Raw genomic sequence first — 20,153 nt, 5'->3', positions numbered from 1 at the left:
ATGGGAGCGGTTATTTGTATAAACTAAAGCGTTGTTCAGACTAATACAGTGTGTGAACTTCCACTTTCAGTGATGCTAAAGGGATAAAAGTCCATTCACAAAACTGTTTAGTGTCAACGAAGCCCATTCTAACCCTCCGCCGCTCCTTTTCAAAAAAATTAATGATGCAGGCGAGCAATTTTGTGTCTGCAATAAAAAATACATTACTCATGAAAAACTTGTGTTGTAGCCATTTCGCGTAAGTCGGATCGCGTTGTAGCGGGATCCGACTGTATCTGTAATGATTGAAAATTTTCCTGTGATAAAAAAAAAAGAAAATCATAGGTTTCGGACACGTTTTCGTAGCATCTTAGTTCAAGATTGTAGTTTGTAGAAATTAAGCAGCAGTTGACAGCTCTGGTTATTCCTATTTACTGCGCTCATTTTGTTGTCTTTAAAATGCATTTGTTTAATTCAAATTTTGGATCAGCAATATTTGCCTTTTCCATCAGGTTCAAATTTTATTAAAAGTTGTATGTATTCTTTTGGATTTCGGAACTGCCATTAACTTTTTTATGCATTAAGTTTTTTTCTTTTTTTTTCTTTTTTACTTTTTATTTTTCTTTTATTTTTTTCATTTTCTGCCATTCTTTTATGTGATCAGATCTGTTTTACATCTGATTTCCAATATATTTCCTAAGGTTTTCACCCTTTCTTACATTAACCTTAAATTGTATGTTACTTGTTAATAGGTAGAGCCAATGTGGACTTGCCAAACTTGTTTGAAAGATTTGAATGCTGTTCACGAGAAGCTTATTGGAGGATGTGAGCTGGAATCGCTAACACACAAAAATTTACAAAGACTACAAGGTATTAAAAATTTTCTCTTCAGAGAAAAATTAATAAAGTTAACTTAATAAAGTTTTTCTTAAAGTAGGGCAAGACTATGAGGGAGTGATGAATTTTAACAAAATAGCCATTTACTTTTTGCAAGTATTTAACGAATATATATTGCTTAACTTTATCACTTCAACTATTTTTAAGCTTCCTCATTGTTCTTACCAGGAGTAATTAAATTCTTCCATCAGTTCTTGTCTTGAAATTTTCGCTGAAGTTCATTATAAATTTTATTTTTGTTAAAATATGTTGTTGTAATGAACTATGTTTTCCTCTCTCTTGTTTTTTAGATTTAATAAAGGAGTTTGAAAAGTGTCAAGTAAAATTGTCAAACCTCTCTCACAATGAATCTGAGCCAAAAATCAATAATGGAGACCTTGCATCTTCATTATTAGATATTCATTGTACGTTAGAGAAACTAAAAGATGAGCTCAATGCAATGAAAATTAATGCAAACAATGCTGGTCAGTCTGCTTTATCTCTGAAGCACTTGAAAATAAACATTCAAAAATTGCGGGTAAGTGAAATAAATTGAGCATTAAACATGTTTATTGTTAATGTCAGAAGCTTCTGGTATTCTTGTATATTAATTTAAAATGTTTTAAGTAAATGATTGCAAAACAATAATTGAGGAACAAACAATGAAGAACATTGTTGTTGTACATATATGAGGCAGTTAGAAGCAAAGAGATGTAAGTGGCAAAATTAAAAATTTTGGAGATAATCAGTACACTTGGTAGGTGAACTTCTCATCTGTCTTGGAACAAGAAAAGTTATACTAGCCTTAGTAGGTTCTGTTATACAGCATGATTTTTTAAAACTGGTATGTTGTGGTCATCACAAAACTTTCTTCTATACCTTTCTTATAATTCTGATCCCTCCCCATGTTTGACGAGGAAACAATATTCCCAACAGAAACAAAATTACACATGCAAAAACTTGAAGACCATCCCAATGTCTGAATTATCGCAAAAACAAAGCAAAGAGCAAAAATTGAAAGTTATTTTAAAAGACTTGCTGGAATTAATTACAAATATTTTACTTGTTAACAAACATAAGATGGCAACAGTTCAAAATTTTAAATCATTTTGAGATAATATTTCTGATCATTTCCATACAATTAAAATCACAAGAAATACGCAGACAACAGTTTATTATGATTTATCTTTCTTATTGTTGCATTAATAAAGCTATTTTTATTCACAAAAAAAAAAAAAAAAAAAAAAAAACTCTTGGAGCGATTGGTGCCAAAATTGAACCAATGCCTGTTTACATATTGATTCACATATATTCCAAATTTCTTCCAGAACGTAGCGTTACTTCGTGAGATATGGCACTCACAATGGTAAAGAAGAATGTTCGATTGCACCACCCCCCTTTTCAGCCGTTTTGACGCCAAAATAGAATTAGCTCTTATACCCTCTAAGGGCTACTTGTCGATAAATTTTTGTTTGATTCCATTCATTATTTCTTAATAGCCCAGTCAATGAAGGTAAAAAAATAGGCTTTGTCGCAACTAATTTAGGGAAAGCTGAATTTTTGCAGGATGTTAGCAAATAAAGTATACACTAAAAAAAGACCCACTCCTCTTGCTTTCTCCCCCACCCCCCTCCGAACCATTGCAATAGCATTACTATGATTATACGCTTTTTGTGTCGCAACTAATTAGGGGAAAGCTGAATTTTGGCAGGACACTAGTAAATAAAGAAAACATTAAAAAAACAAAAGTCCCGACCCCTATCCCTCTTGCTCCCCCCCCCCACTCTCCATGAAACACTTAGACCATCAAGAGCAGCAGTGTGATTATTCGTTTTTTTTTTGCAGCTAATTAAGAAAAAGCTGAATTTTTGCACGATGTTAGTACATAAAGTGTACACTGAAACCTAAACAGTCTCGACCCCAACTCCCTCTTGCTACCCCCCCCCCCTCCTTCCGAAACATTGCACACTGATCAGTTCAGTACTATGATTATACGCGTACAGCTCGAAAATTTAAGATGTTACCGGGGTGTTCCTTTTTTTATTTCCCTCCTAACAATATTATAAACCAGTGGTGCCCAACCTAAGGCCCAGGTGTCGTATCCGGCCTGCGAAGCTGATCCGTGTTGTCCGTTGTTTTGTGAAATGTTACAACTCGAAGAGCACGATTAATGACAATGTTACAAATTGTTAGCCAAATATTTAGAAATTGGTTTCTGAAAACATTGTTGGGGACCACTGTTATACACAAATCATGAAACATACACTTTTTATGTAGATAGCTCAGTTTCACCATTTTACCAACTTAATCATATGCAGAAATCTCACAACAAAAACCAAAAAGTAACTTCAACAAATTAATAGCTTTTTATCATTACGTCTTGGAAAGAAATGTTTGAATAAAATTTATAGATAATAATATGATAATAGTCATTTTCTTGAAATGAATCAACAATGTAATGACGTTCACTTAAAGTTTTTACTACCATAATGGAATTATTTGTTACAAAAGTTTATAATTCGTTTGTGTTGGCGATAGTCTACAAAATAATGTTAATGCTTGGCTAACTATTTAAGCTTTAAATAAATCAGGAATAGTATATTTGAACTGATTATTTTCTCGCAGCGGATATTATTAACGTTTAATATTACTTTTGGTTTTTATTTTTAAGTCTTATATAAGGGGCCATCTTCTGATACTTCGTTGGTTTGGTCCGAAATATTGTTGCAGTGCATTCCACTACAGTGTCCGCACATAGACGTGCAATCGAACCTAGCTTTACGACAAATACAGTTTGAAACACATAATCTTTTCAATTGCAAGATACTAATTGGAGAAGTTCACTTGAAGCAGAGGTAATCTTCATGAACTTAGGAATCAGTTTGTTGCATGAAGTATAATGCCAACCCAACTCTTCTGGAGGAAGTTTAAAACCTAGCCAAGTTAATCTGGTGTTGACCCTAAAAACTCTGGTGGAAAATTTAAAAAGATGTTGACGAGTGACGTCTGAAGTTGGTGGAAGTTTTGTTAAATCAAAAGTGGACTTTAGGGACATTTTTGTGATTACTTGCATTTCACAAACCTTTATTCAAACTTGGTTAGGTTTTAAACTTCCAGTAGAAGAATGGGTTTGGAAATATATTTCTAGCAACAGACTAATTCCTAAGATCATGGCAATAACCTCTCTGCTCCAAGTGAAATTCTCCTACTAATATCTTGCAACTGTAAAACATAGTGTTACAAACTGTAGCTGTGGTAAAACTGGGTTCGATTGTACGTCTATGTGTGGACACAGTAGTGGAATGCATTGTAACAATATTTCAGACCAAGCCAACAAACTGTTAAATGGCCCCTTATAGAAGAAAAATTGTAGTTATAATAACTTGATGCCTTTTTTTTTTGTTGTTGTTGAATGCAACCTGTTTTTCAGAAACCAGTCGCTACATAGTCCTCGAGTTGTAACATTTCGCAAAACAACGGTTCACACTAATCAGTTTCATGGGCCAGATTTGACCGGTGGGACGTAGGTCAGGCACCACCGGTTTATAATATTGTAAGAAGTGAAATAAAAAAAAGGAATACTTCGGTATCATCATTAGTTTTCGAGCTGTAAGCGTATAATCATAATACTGCTATTGCAATGTTTCGGACGGGAGGGGGGGGGGTGTAGCAATAGGGGTAGGGACTTCATGTTTTTTTAGTGTATACTTAGTATACCAACATCTTGGGGAAAAAAATCAGCTTTCCCCTATTTAGTTGGGACACGAAAAGCGTATAATCTTAGTACTGCTCTTGCAATGTTTCGGAGGGGGGGGGGGGAGAAAGAGGGAGATCGGGACTTTGTCTTATTTTAGTGTATACTTTTTGTACTAACATCTTGAAAAACATCCGCTTTCCCCTAATTAGTTGCGACACGAAAAGTGTATAATCATAATACTGCTCTTGCAATGTTTCGGAGGGGGTGGGGGAGAAAGCAAGAGGAGTGGGGATCGGGACTTTGTATTTTTTTAGTGTATACTTTATGTACTAACAGCCTGCAAAAATTTAGCTTTCCCTAAATTAGTTGCGACACGAAACCTTTATTGACTGGGCTATAAGATTACAGCAGTCACAATTGACGACAAAAAACTTTCTATAGCTCAACCCCCGTTTGAGCTATTGACACCAAAAATTGAATCAGCACATGTACCTGTTAGGGGCAACTTATGACCAAATTTTGTGTGATTCCACCAATTACTTCCTGACGAATACCTTGCTCGCATAACTCAAAAAACATCCCATTCTTCCAGGGGCGGACTGGGAAGGAAATTCGGCCCTGGAATCTTTAACATCAGCCGGCCCTTGTGCGAGGTGGAGGGGGGGGGGGGGAGACTACAGGAAATCTGAAAAACATGCACTCTTATGTGAGTAAACACCGTAAACAAGCGTTGTAATGCTAATTTTGTAGTTTAACGATTACAATTTATAAAATTTTATTAATTATATCATTAGATGGCTAATCAATAGAAAATTAATTCTTTTCATGTTGTGTCCCTTTAGGATGATTAAACATGAAGGGGAAAACATATTTGAAAAAACAAAAGCTTTTCTTCTTTTTTCTGAACCATTTTAAAGAATGCAACTAAATCCTAAACAAATGATTAAAAAGCGTTTTGAACAAAATGGTGAAATATTTAATGCATAGATATCAAAAAGAATAAAATAAGCCTTTTTTTTAAAATCACATTTACTAGATCTTTTGTTAAGATCTATATGTACTTTTCAAGAATTAATAGCTGTTCAAATAATTGAAAAAAAAAATTATTCCCTAAGGCTTATTATTATAAATTCTCCTCTGGGATTTAGACTTTACTACCAATTAATGTGCTATGACATAAACGCAGTTCCAGGGACGTAACTAGGTCATTTTCGAACAGGGGCAGAACCTCTGCTCGGCGCCCCCCCACCCCACCCCCATCAGGTACGTATATAGAAATATCTTTTGGGAGGGGCCAGAGCAAAATATTAAATCCTTATTCACGATGAGTGATTTCAAATTTTTTTGGGGAGGGGGCCAGGTTTTACAGAGCCCCTTCTGCTCCCCCCTTAAGTACGCCCTTGCTCCCCATTCTAGTAAAATGAAATATTCTTCGAGAAAATGTGATGATCATGAGCTTTTATTATGTACTGTGAAAAAAAGGTTCGATGCCCACCAGGTAAGATTTGACACCTTTATTACGGGGCGCGGGAGCGCCCCGCCCCGCCAAGGAAACCAAACGTCAGCAGCCAACAGAAGCAAATCCACCGCCAAAGACGAAAGGAAATAAAAGCGACCAAGAACAAGATTACACGACAGAACGAATTCAGGTTTTTTGGGTTTTTCACCCCTCTGTATCTCAGCCCCATGAAGACCACCGGAGTTGATTTTTGGTACACTCAATCTCTAGTGGCCTCTGACGCCGCAAACCAAAATACAATCCCCTGAACCTTCAGGGGGAGGAGGTATTAAAGTTTTAAAATCGCTGTTCAAAAAAGTTTTCGCTTTCTTTGACAGGGCTACAGCCCAGACGAAAAAAGGAAAAAAGCTGAAATTTCGCACACACATTCCTTGTGCCCTACTGATGTGCCTTTTGTGCCATTTGACCCCACTCCCCTTTCCCCCTCGTTTTTACCCCCCAAATTGTACCTTCCCGGGGTTCTATCACAGCCCCCCGGGGGGCTACGGTAATGATTTTTTGTATACATATTCTTGGGGGGCCATTGAGTACATATACAAAAATTCAACCCCCAGGGACATCATGGGCCGGAGAAACTGAAGTTTGAAAATCACTTTCCCTAAATTATCATGTACTTACTCTCAGCTCATAGGGTTTGTTTATCTCGGACTGCAATTGCAAGGTTAGAACAGATCTAACAGTTATTCCAAAGTTGTCTTAGGAAATGAAATTCAATCAAGATTAAAACATATCCAACAGTTGCAACTAGACGTTAAATCGCGGATATCACAAATTTGCCACAGCGACTGCGCATGCTCGCCGACTTAGCTCATTGGCCTTTCTGTTTTCAGATTCTATGTTGTTTGTTTATGCTTAAGCAGAGAAACAAATTAATGAATGAGATTAGAATGCTGTCCCCCCCCCCCCTCCCAAAAAAAAAAGTTTTTCCGATACGAAATTTCCTTCCCCCTGTTTTTCAGTTTTTATACATTTATGAAGGGAAGAAATTTTAAATGTCGGCGCGAAATTGGGGTTAAACCATTACAATATTTTACGTGACAAATTATACGAAACTGTACGCATATGAATACGGCACATATAACTTTTTAATTGAAAGCAAAAAATAGCACTTTTTTATTGGTTTGCTTATTTTCTAAATTAATGGATTTTTCACAAACAACACATAATGAATTGAAAATATATGAAATACGTGTGTGGATATCCGTGCTTTGCAGTAATTTGTTAGCTGAAAAAAATTTTGCAATTAATTTAAGCAAGACTTTCAATGAGCTTAGTCCGCGCACAACATGCGCTTTCGCTATGGCAAATTTGGGATATCCGTGATTTGACATCGAGTAAAGTTGTATAGATCTTCTGACACATTCAAATTTAAAATATTTAATGGCTTTTTTTTTTGCTTGTGATAACATGCGTTATTTCGTTTTTTAAATGAACTTTTAAACAAAACTAGGTATTAAACAAGACAAAGACTTCTATCAAGAAAAAGATAAATCACCAAACAATTAAAATTATCCCATAAAACGTAAAATAATCCACGATTTAAGAAAAAATGTAATTAAACAAGAAAGTGAAAAGCTAGATAAAAATAGCCCTCAAGCTGTAACATATTTAAAGAAACCTTCATGAAAATGTTGAATCTGTCAAATAAAGAAACAAGAAACTGTAGTAGAATTTATTGCGAAGTTGTAAAATACTTGAAAAAAATATAATTTAAAATATAGTATTTTATTATCCAAGAAATTTTCTTTGCAACAGAGAGGATACAAGGATTGCAATAAAATTTAAACCGTCCAATTCTCGCAAAATGAACATAGAATCTTAATAGTCAGAAAATAACTTGACGTAAAATTAGGCTAGCCATTATTGTTCCTTAAAAACTCAAAACAGCGTTGTTTCAACTGAAAATTTTCTGACTTGAAGTTCTCAATTCTAAAAATACAGACAAAGTAATAATATCAATGCAAAAAGATGTGATATCTCATCAAAAACAACCCTGTTGTAAAAATTTCCCCGCCAAGAAAACCTTTAACTTTTCCGCACAAAAAAGAAAACCTGCATCCTAAACCCAAAAACCCTCAGCCGTAAAAAGTTATGATATCTAGTTTGCCCGCCAAGTATCTGCCAAACTATCATCCTCCCTCTTCTCTTTTTTCATCACAACTACTTCCATTAGAACCTCCTCCCACCTTCAATTCCTCAGAAATATGGATAGATCTTTTAAATTGTTTATCTTATTTGGCGGGAAGCTTTTCAAAGTGAAGTGGTTGCTTGGTGAGCAAAAAGCTTCCCGCCGAACAAGATAAACAATTTAAAAGATCTATCCATATTTCTGAGGAATTGAAGGTGGGCGGAGGTTCTAATGGAAGTAGCTGTGATGAAAAAGGAGAAGAGCAAGGATGATAGTTTGGCAGATACTTGGCGGGCAAACTAGATATCATAACTTTTTATGGCTGAGGGTTTTTGGGTTTAGGATGCAGGTTTTCTTTTTTGTGCGGAAAAGTTAAAGGTTTTCTTGGCGGGGAAATTTTTACAACAGGGTTGTTTTTGATGAGATTTTATTTTACGCGGATGAGTTTCGGTTTTATGTGGATGCGTCAATGCAAACAGATAAAATTTTTCCCTCTTTTAAAATCTAAACTCCTAAAGATTTCTTAATAAACCGCATTTTGGCATGCTAATAATCGAGTTTGGGCCACTGGACACATTTTATACGAATGGTTCCAGAGAGCTCTTTCCAGAAGTAAAGTTATTAAACTCACACAGTTCAGAACTCACTGGACAAAGGAGGACAAAAACATTGAGCATCGATGACACAGAACAAAAAACAAAAATTTTCAGTCATTCCTCAACAACAGAAATGATTTTTCTGATTTGTTAGTGAAGGAAGGTTATATCATGGAAATGATCATGAATGCGTTAATGCTCTGCAAAGAAGCAGAGTATAACGGGGCACCTCTCAATATTTTTAGACGTATGGATAGTAATATACTGGAAGAAGTTTAATTTCCTTTTTAAACTGGAAGACGGTGCTCAACTCCCTCCCCCAAGCTTCGTAAGTCGAGGGGGGTTTAAAAAAATACATTGAACTGAAAAAACAATGCTACATATTATAATATACACTAGTAATATTCGTATATATATTGCAATAAAATAATTATTTACAAAAAAAAAAAAACAGTTGAGGGAAATTAAATGTTTCGAAACATGTGGCTTTTTCTATGCTACGGCTAATGTTAAATTAAGGGGTCATTCAGCACCCTCTTAAAATTTGAGTAAGAAGCTGAAACTTTTACAGCACAATACTATTAGGAAGTCTAAAAAAAAATAGGGGGTGTCCTGGACTCTAGCTGAAAAAAAGGTTTTTTTGAGCCACCCTAAACCAGCTCCTTTTCATAAACGCTAAATTAATTTGTTTTCTTTATGCGTGTTGTGCATAGAAATCGATATAAGTACACGTTAAAATTATTATAAAATTAGTAATCCCTAGAATGATTTTTTTTAATCTACGGAACCTAACCCCTATTTTAACACTAATATTAAGTCTTAATCTTAATTTACGCGGTTTTGATTCACGCGGAATTTCCGAGGAACGTAACTCCCGCGTAAAACGAGGGTTTGCTGTAATTAAAAAAAAAAGTAACGTCAAAGGAAATGGTGAAGGGAAGTTTGTGGCTGACCTGCATCCAGACCCCATTACCTTGAAATTTGGTACAAAATTACTTCGAGCCCACATGTTTTTAATTTTGAATTTCGAGTTAGTTTTTTTATAAATAATTTTTTAAGCTAAAATTTCACGTAAATTGCCTATTAAAGTGATGAGATTTCCCAACACCCCTCAACGCTCTATGTCGTTCGAAACAGATTTTTTTTTTTTTTTGCATCAAATGAGAAGCTTGTTACAACTTTCTCTGTTAATTAGATCAGCAGGGTTTCTATTTTAACGGAAAACCTTTGTCTCATCTCAAGTCCTTAGCTAGAAAGCAAAATATATTACTAGATACTACGAATTTGAAAGCGACTTTTCAAACTTACAAACTGTTGTTTTGCAATACTCAGGAGCCCCGCAAGTTAGTACATGTTAGTTTAAAACCCAGAAAGGGGTGCAGCTTGTTGCAAATAGAACTTGTAAAGCGTTTAATCTGATTCTTTGAAATTGACGATTTATATCTTTGCAAATCAAATTTAAAATTGAAATTTTGCAATTATGTCTCGAAATTTTCCGAATCTTCTGACAAAATTTACTGAGCAATTATTTTTGGGAGGTCACCGTGATCTCCCGTGACCTCTCATCGAGCGCCCCTGGTTAAATAACATTCTTTTTTGTATTATTTTATTGTAGTATGCATCTGGAAAACATAATAATGCATTTGATATCAAAACTCGTTATCAAACTTTAAAAAATGAATAATTGAAAAAAAAAGGCACGTCTTTCCAGGTTATTTGCATTTAATTATAAATATGCATCAAAAATAACGAAACAATATTCAAGTTTGAGATCTGTGATAAAATGTGAAAATGTTTTCAATTCTAAAGATTATATCTTAAAGCTTGGTTCGCACTAAAAAGTATAAAATTAAGTATATGGTTTCTTAATTACAACACTGAAAAATTGCAGTTGACCTTAATATCTTTTGTTTAGAGTAATTCTAAAGCAGTCAATAAAATTTAAATAAAAAATTCAGAGAAGAATAAATAGAGGCGTTATAATATAAAACTTATTCATAAAAAGCTATGTACCGCCTTGTTCTTTCTCCCTCAAATTTTTAGTTTCAATTTTATTGGCTGCTTCAGAATTTCCCTAAACAAAAAAAATCTAAGATCAACTGCAATTTTTTAGTGTTTTAATGCGAATTGAGCTTATAGAAAATCTTTATATTTAGAAAAAAGATTTTTTTTTTTTTTTTTTTTTTTTTTTCAGATTTTGAGTTTTGAAGTTTATTTGAGGTGTGTCTTTTTGAAATTTAAACACACATTTACTAGTTACCTATCCTTCTTTGGAAAGAAAAAAAAACAATGGTATTGACTTTCGTTCTAATATAAATGTGTTGCACCTAAAGAAAGAATAGCTTAAAATTTACTATTTATCTTTTTTCAATATTGTTGATCTGTCGTATGCTCAAAAAAAAAAAAAACATTTTGAACAAGTATAGCGGAAAAAAAGCGCTTTTAAAAACACCCACAAATATATAGTTTCGTAAGTTCAACTTTGAAATTAATTTGTTAAATCCTTATATATTATTTCTGTAGCCTCTTTTTGGTTTCTACGCGAGATTTTCCTCAATTCTTGATCGATTTCTGTGATTTACAATTTATTTTAAAGCTTATCGTGCAGGCTACTGACGAAAAATAGACCCACGGTGTAAAAATTGTTTTTTCGGGCAAAAAAACCTGTTTTAAAGAACCAGAATTAGGTTTTCGGTTAAATTTATAACTTCAACTTGCACTGTTACCGACAGAGCTGAATAGCTTGATCGGCAGAGCATTCGACTGGTAACTAGGAGAATGCGTGTTCGGGCCCACTTCCGGACGATCTGCATCAAAAAATTAGAAAATTATCGCGCATTACATGAACAATGAATAACAAAAAAGAGGGAATACATGAGGTAGAAACGCTTTTAGCTGTTATGAGAACTTGATGCAACACGAAGATAAATTGAAACTCAATTGTAAGGTTTTTTTTTTTTTTAAAGCTTTGGCTCCGGGAAGAAAATTAAAGCATGATGTAAGAGAAAATATAAGTATCAGGTTTAAGATTTCAGACTACATTGAAATTGGTTTTTGTTCAGTAAAATATAATAATTCGTATGTTGAAATATAGATTATTCTAATGAGTTTTTCACTCTTTGTACAAATAAAAAAAAATACTACCTCCATTTAAAGGGTAATATATATATTTTTCTTCTTTTGCAAAAAAACAAATAGCGTATCACATTTTTACTACATTTGAAAAAAGCTACGGTGAAAAAAGAACTTAGTTCAAATTATTTTGTATTTTAACCGTGCTGTTAAATGATGAACACGTGCTGCCATCTAAGTCATAACGGTTCAAACAGCCTGCGATAACAAATTGTAAATATTTTCGAAAATAAAAACGCTTCTTGGCAAGAAAAAAAATTTCAAATTACCTGAGGGGTTTTTTTTCGGTAGAGCGTTCGGCTATAAACTGTTTGAACTTCGGGCCAGTTCAGGCTGTCCGACATAATAGCAAACTTCCAATAATATTACGCATTACATGTACTCATAAGATACAACAGATAACACTCGTAATAAAATAAATGCAGTGGGAATGCTATTTGGTATTTCGACTCCTTTATGCAGGCTACAGTTATCATTCAGATAAGCTGACTGCTAATCGAAGGGTGTTCTTCCCTTTTTACTTCCTTTTACAAAAAAGGAAGTATTGTATTCGCGAAAAAATTTTCACTCAAAAATCGCCCTTAATTTCCATTTTGCTCACCCCCAAATGAATGTTGAGTTTTTTTTTCGATTCGACCACATGCGGAAAAGTGCCTAAGAATGTATAGACACGCGAAATATCCATTTTGACCATCACCGAGGTAATTACAACGACTTTTCTCGTGACGTCTGTATGTATGTGCGTATGTGTGTATGTGCGTATGTGCGTATGTATCTCGCATAACTCAAAAATGGTATGTCCTAGAAAGTTGAAATTTGGTACAGAGACTCGTAGTGGGGTCTAGTTGTGCACCTCCCCTTTTGGTTGCTTTCGGATGTTCCTAAGGGGGTCTTTTGCACCTTTTTGGGGGGAAATCATTGTTAATTTCGATGTAAACTCAAGTGGCGTTATAATTTGTCGGACACTTGGCGATATATCGCCAGTCTTTTGGTCGCCAAGTTTTGTCGCCAACTTGGCGACAAATTTGGCGGAGTTTTTTTTTTTTTTTTGGTTTCAATTTGGCCATTGTTGGTGATACTTAGAGAATAAATATTGAATCACATTAAAATAGCGAATAATGGGGAAATGACATTAAATTGGAGTAAAAGGAAGTCATGTGATGCACACATCTGCTCGTTTTTTTTTTAAGCTTTGACTCCGTCCAGACGACTGAGCGTAATGTAAGCATAAAAAAAGTATTAGATATACCTCTAGGGAATCCTTTTTGTGCAGAAAAACATTTTCATTGTCTGCTGAAATGTAGATTTTTCTAATAGCAGTGTTCGAACTTTTGTACAAATGAAAAAATACTACGCCAAATTAAAAGTAGGAGTTTCAACCATTAAGTCTTTTATTATATTCGAATACGATATAAAACATAAAAATTATTATCAACTTCATTCGTAAGAAATCATTTTCTACTCTTCTGCTTTCGGCTGAAAAAAAAATTGTCTACGTTCGAAAAATTACACTTAAAAAACGGACTCAGTTCAACTGGTTTTGGTTTTGAATTTTATGTGTTCGATTAAAAGAAAAGCAAGTGCGGGATTTTAAGCCGTACAGGTTAAAGAAGCCTGCTATGGGAAATTGTTGAATATTCAAAAAGAAAAACACTTATTTTTTCAACCGAATTTATTACTTCTCTAGAATGTTTGTTTCAATCGCTACGTGAGATCTTCCTCATTCTTTAATCAAATTCCTTGTTTTACGAATAATTTTAAATCGTATCATGCTGGCTAATGACAAAACATAGGCGCATGATCTTATTATATTTTTTTCGGCGAAAAACTTTTTTTACTGTGTTTTATTACGCATTCCTTCAATGAATAGCATTCGAAAAGGAAGGCACAGTTGCTAGGTTTGTTGGAGCGTCGTACTGTTAATCAAAATGGCGCCAGTTCGAATCCGTGCCACTAAATATCTCTTTAATGTTTCTTTTCTTTCCGTCAGATGCTCACATTGTCAGGACTGTATTTGCCACTACCTGTTTTTTTCACATGCAAAATTACTGATTTTTCACGTGTCACTCAGCCACGCTTTTAATGATATTTATATTTGCATTGAAAATACGTACAACCAAAAGGGGAGCGATGATCAAATTATCACAACGTAGTATTTAACGAGGTTTTGTTACTGATGTCTTCAAATTACATGCCTTCTCTTGTGCGCTTACTTTTTCCCGTTTAATTTTTTCGGTTTTTCTTCATAATATTCTTTCTTTGAAATTTTTAAAGAGCGAAATGCCTTGTGAAACGATTCGAAGTACAGTGCGGAGTTCCGCACGGGTCGACTAGTTTATTAATAATTCATTTATTCATTATTTATGGCAACAATTAAAAAGCAGATGTATGATAACTTTATAATTACTATTATTCATTGCTTTTGACGAAAATTAAAAACCGGAAGTAAAACTCAGGGTTATTACAAAGAAAGTAAACTGAAAAATAGTCTTTAATAATAAAAATAGCTAATTTTTAGCACATTGATTGAAATTGGTCTTTTAAGTATATTATTACATCGTTTGTATTACATCCTTCAAATTGTATAAACAATGACTTACCTGATCTGCTAACGACTTTAGCCATGGTGCTAAAAAAGATGAAGGTTATGGGGATTCTTTTTCGCAGCCTTTGGTTCTTTTCCTAAATAATGTTCTTGATTTTTTTTTTTCGACATATCTTAAAATTAATTTTAAATCATACATGATGAGCAAAAAAAATCCTGGGAATCGAAAAAGAAAAGGCAAAACTATCAAAAAAAAAAGTAAGTGGTATGAGCTAGAGCAGAGTATATGAGCTAAAGCAGAATGCTCTTTACAGAATGATTCTGAGGTTCAGCCTCTTCACAACACGCAAAAAAGGCCACCAAATTTCGCAGCAGTTGATGAGGGCATCCATAAGAGGGGCTTCCAATTCCTGAAACAGAGACTATGGCCAATGGAACAATGTAACGATTTTCCCCTAGGCTAGCGGGAAACGCTTTCGTCCGTTTCGTCAAACTGAGAGAAACACGTCATGTTGACAGCTTTATGACGTTTAATCGTTGAAAAGGGATATTTGAGCATTTCCGCTGTTTTGTATTGGGTGTGTACTTCTCACAGCTCTGCTTCCATTCCTTTTCCAAGAGGGAGATTCTTTAGATAAGATATAGCAAGTACGGGTCACTCTAAAATGAGTATTTTGACAAAAAACCATCGTAAAAAAAGTAAAAGATAGCTTGTACTTCAGATGAATTGGAAGAAGGTTACTTTTATTGCCTTTTATTTAAGTGAACATCAAATGTATGTTACGCGACGATAGGATCACCCCACCCAATTCCAGCTGTTTCTTTTTTACCGTTTCCTTTCTTGTCAAGAGGAATGTCTTCGATTAACACCATTATTTTCTTAGCAGGAGCAATCCCCGCAATGAAGAGAAAGTTTAGTTAGATTGTATACAAATAACTATTCATGATAAGCGACTGTGAAACTGTCCTGAAGCGAACCACTAGGCCACACACAGATGTGAAAGGCTTTAAATATTGAAACAGAGATTTTTCTTACTTTCGACACTAAAAGGAGGATCTAGTTTTATTAAAATAGTAAACTGCATTTACTTTGAAAAATAAAACAAGTGGCTGTGGGTAATTCTTGGCCGCCCTTTTTCCGTTCAGGAAGGACCAGGAACAAAGCACCGTAAGCTTAACCAAGCCTCAGTGGAAAATACATGCAACCCCCCCCCCCTTCTTCGTACACAACCTTTACTGAAATAGCAGTGTCGCGAATAGAATGAGAGGAGATCAAAACACTCATTAAAAATATCATAAAACTACTATACGTCATACAAACACACACACACATATATGTATGAAGATGTGTTATGAGTGGGCCACGGCCGACGAGAATCAAGACGGACCCCCCTTCATAAAACTTGTAAAATTTATACTGCTTGGACTCCAAGCCAGGCCCCTTGTTTCCGCAGGATCGACGAGAGACCACATTAGCCTAGTTGTAAAATAAGGACAGGGCACTTGAAAGGGTTCGGATTGGAATTGGAGTAGCATAAGTTTACTGCGTGAGGGGGCTCGGTGACCAGACTGACAAGGAGCCGCGCTCGGCGGCCCTGTGTTTTCGACTAGGCTAACATGGCCCCATCGTCGGCCCCGACAACGCCCCCCCTCCCCCATGAAAAGTTTTACGGTACACCACACAGTGCTCTAAAAACCTTTCCCCGAGCTATCGGTATCCCTTTGGGGCCGCGGCCCGATAATTTCGCTCCTGCATGGTCTAAGGCTTTGATCCTTTTTCGGCGGCCCTCGGGGGAACCGGCCCTTCTGGCATTTGCCCAAATGCCCACATAGCCAGTCCGCCCCTGCATTCTTCCACCCCCCTTGGAGGAATTCGCGCCAAAAATTAATGGACACAAGTTCACATAGGGGCACATATGTATACCAATTTTCGTTCTAATTCATGCGTAGTTTTTGCTGTAGAGTGGCCACAAAAAACTGATCACACAAATACGTGACACACACAGACAGGCAGCCTTTTTCCAAAAAATGGTTGAAATAGACTTAACAGACCTCAAAACGTTCGAATCTGTCGAAATTTGAAAATTTGCAGGAATCCAATACTTTCTTCTATATATTAGATATAGAAGAAAGTAAAAAGAAAAAAAAACAATGAAAGCCTACTGAACCCCGCAACTTTAAACTTGTTTTCCTCAAAACTTGAAAATGGCCACTTACATCCCTTTGCTTCTCACTGCCTCATATGTGATTTATCTGTTAAAGGAATTTTAGAAATTTCATTTTTCAAATTCTTGAAAACTTTTGCTTTTGTGGTTGTTCTGTTTTGTTCTGATCAAGAAGAAAAATATGGGACTAGAACACAAAACTCATATCTGTGTCAAAAAAAAAAAAAAAACTTTTCATTTGAATTGTTTGGATGAAAGTCATGTTCATGCATTTAGTACCTTTTTTTTTCTTTTTGAAATAAATTACTAGGTTTGCTTTTTCAATCAATGTTAAGAGTAACATTGTGTAAAAACGAAAAACAAAATTGAATTTTTGTTTAGTAGTAGTGTCTACTGTTTAGGAAATAATAAGTAACACAGAAAACCAATTACAAATATTTTAACATTACTTTATAACTATGCAATGTTTTAACCATAAAAATTAAATAAGCTTTTTTTCCATTTGCAATTTAAAGCACAACATATTGAGCTTTAAGTAAATTAATTTATGGTTCAGTTTTATGAGATCATTTTTAAAAAAGTTTGTTTACATGACTAACTAGAAAATAATTGAAACATAGTTCAGATAAACTGCTTAGGTTAAGGTGTTTTTAGTTGTCAGCCTATTTTCTAGTAAAAAACTAAAGTGAGTGAATTGTTACTCATAACTAGTGTTTTTAATTTATTAATTAATTGTTCAGTTTTTTTTTAAACATTTTTATATTGGTAGTTAAAACCTATCATCTACTGATTTAATGTCAAAATCGTGTTCTGCTTAATGATATTTTTTAGAGTTCTGTTATTTTATCAATACTTAAGGAAACAAAATTATTTCCTTTTTAATTTTCTTTTTTGGAACTAAATTTCTTTGGGTTTTGGTAATTTTTAATATTTTAACTTGTTTTCAAAATCATACACATGCACACTGAGATGAGAGGGCACAAGTTATCTTGTGAAATATGTAAAGGTCTGTGAAAGTGAAAAGTCATTTTCGTAAAAAAAATTTTTGTTTTGTAATTTTAATAAAGAAAATGCTTTGTAATTTTTTCCCTCAATTTTTAATTTTAAATGAAAAGTTTCCATATTTTGCTGTCATACATTCTTAAACTTAACTTCTTTCACAGGATAATCTATCAGATTTGCCAGAAATGAAAGCTGATGTACTCTCTGTTAGTGCCAGAATATTAAGACTTACATCTGAAGGAGGAAGCCATGTCATTGCACCTCTTAGAGATAGTGTCACCAAATTGTATCAAGAATGTGAAGATGTATATGAGTTGTAAGTATTTTTGATTAATATATTTAGAGGTATTTAAAATTCTTATGACGTATTAAAAAAAAAAAAAAGACTTGAGCCAAAATATAGTGGTTTAAGATGAGACAAAATATTTCCTTTTAAAGGCACAGGGGAAAAGGGAAGACTAAAACAAAAGTAAATAAAAAAATAATAATCCATGGAGAACGATGCAAGCTTCCACACGTCATGCAGTGCTTTACACAACATTATCCAGCAGCTTTTGGAGTAATTTATAACATTCTGTCGGTCATGGATAAGGGTGTCCTTGCTAATTGGAGGGCCTTGTCGACCATGCTCCCCAGCGCCTCCCAAGCATTTTCAATATGATGAGCTTGCTGGCCATCCGATGGGTTTAATATTTTGTGTGAGCTAGACACTCCTGGACCGCGATTGTTAATGCCATGTTACGTTGCCACCCATGAAAACAAATTTATCGCCTACAGAACACGTGAACATGAGGCAGTAGAACAACATTAATGTGTCATTAACCATCTTGTTTGGAAGCACACAAGTGACGCACGGCCATTGATCATAATCCTACCCATACCATGACACAACTTGTAGGATACTAATCCTTTTCTTTTATGCTTGCCAGCTTGTATGCTGTACCACTCTCTTGCCAGGTTAGTTGTCATCCACAATTAGACGACAGACTGAACCTGCTTTCATTTGAGAATACTACACAAGCCCAGTTGACTTCTCTCCAAATTCGATGCTGAAGACATCATTGCAAACGAGCGAAACACTGACTTGCAGACAATGGGATGCTTTAAACAAGCTGACGGCTTATAATATTACTGCATTTAAACATCTAGCTACAGTTTTTCAGGATATTTGCTTGTTAGTAGCAGCAGACAACTGCTTTGCTACCTCAGTAGCTGTGTTGCACTGGCTCCTTTTCGTTGCTAGCATTAAGTACCAATCTTCTGCTGACGTTGTATTGCATACAGGACCTTCCTTGTGACATTTGCTACACATTCCATTTGTTTGAAATGATTCCCAAACTGTAGAAACAACCCTGTGGCTGACGTCGAACCCCATAGCAACATCTAGGTTTTTCTGCCCTTCTTCGATGTTGCCGACCACACGGCCACCCATAAAATGATCTAAGGGATGTCGTTAAGACATACCGAAAAATAAATGTTCGTCAATTGATTCTTTCCTGTCAAACTTTGCTTCTGAACAACAATGGTCATCATGGGCCCAATCCTTTATATCGCTTATCAGCGCTATCACGTGACCAGCAACGTCGTGAGTCTAAAATTTGCATACTCACACCACATCTTTCTGTGTCCCGAACTTATGCTAATTTCCATATTTCCTTGTCTTCCATTTTGTTTTTGCTAACACTGGTATTGCCATCCTTGCTTAGCAATTGTCCACCAGTGTATAACATTCAATAGTATTTCATATCCTCATATAAATAATAGCCGATGATCGAGTAACCCCCATGTTTCAACAATGAAACTGGCGCCACGGCATAATATGATTTGGTAGAGTTTAACATGCAGGGAAAGGCTTTATTGTGACAAGGCTGAACTTGATCCGGTGACTTAACTGTTTTACTGGTAAGACTCATTTCAAAGGAATGAAGAAATTAAAAAATGGTCAACAATGACCGCTATCTACTGAAGTGCTATCTAATCCCAGAAAAAACACTAAGATATCTTACTGTTGCTCTGAGGTGATGATATGACTTTGGAAGCAAAAATCTTAGTTCTTACATTTGAAAATCTTCCAAGGAAAGAAGTAAAAAATAGTTGTTCATTGCTCCAAAGTCTAAAGCGCCCTCTATCGGCATTTTTAAAACTATTTCGTCAAAATTAATTTTCAAGAAAATACTGATAAAAAAAATTTTTTTAGCTAAAACCTCAAACAAATTGACCAATTTTTCCATTTTTTATGATCATTTCAAATTTTGGACCCTAAACTTTAATAGCGCCTATTTCCTTCGGAAGACGTGTGGGACCCTTATTTTTGCCATTATATTTTTTGTGGTGGTATGTACTATCACCCCTTAAAAATTTGCCCAAGAGTTCAGAATCACCCTGTATATTAATTTCAAACCTTTTTACTTTATGCTTTATTCGTCATTTTTCTTTCTTTAACCGATGCAGTTCATTTGCAATTTTCCAATGTATCCATTAGTAATGTTTTGTGTAACTTGTTTTGGCCACTAA

The 20,153-nt window shown here is 34.9% G+C and overlaps 1 protein-coding gene across 1 annotated transcript in view; it reads left to right on the top strand.

Annotated features, from left to right (window-relative positions):
- The window catches only part of LOC129228515 (uncharacterized), a 130,924-nt gene that overhangs the window by 70,495 nt on the left and 40,276 nt on the right, over nt 1-20,153 (top strand). Inside the window, exons 13-15 of the mRNA XM_054863194.1 lie at nt 732-849; nt 1,167-1,393; nt 17,801-17,955. Coding sequence (XP_054719169.1) covers nt 732-849; nt 1,167-1,393; nt 17,801-17,955 — 500 coding nt within the window. The remainder of the gene's footprint in view (nt 1-731; nt 850-1,166; nt 1,394-17,800; nt 17,956-20,153) is intronic.

This window comes from Uloborus diversus, chromosome 8 (assembly GCF_026930045.1).
Source record: "Uloborus diversus isolate 005 chromosome 8, Udiv.v.3.1, whole genome shotgun sequence".
In the NCBI taxonomy this organism is placed as follows: domain Eukaryota; kingdom Metazoa; phylum Arthropoda; class Arachnida; order Araneae; family Uloboridae; genus Uloborus; species Uloborus diversus.
Note: the sequence above shows the minus strand (reverse complement) of the source record. Positions and strands in the feature narration are given on the sequence as shown.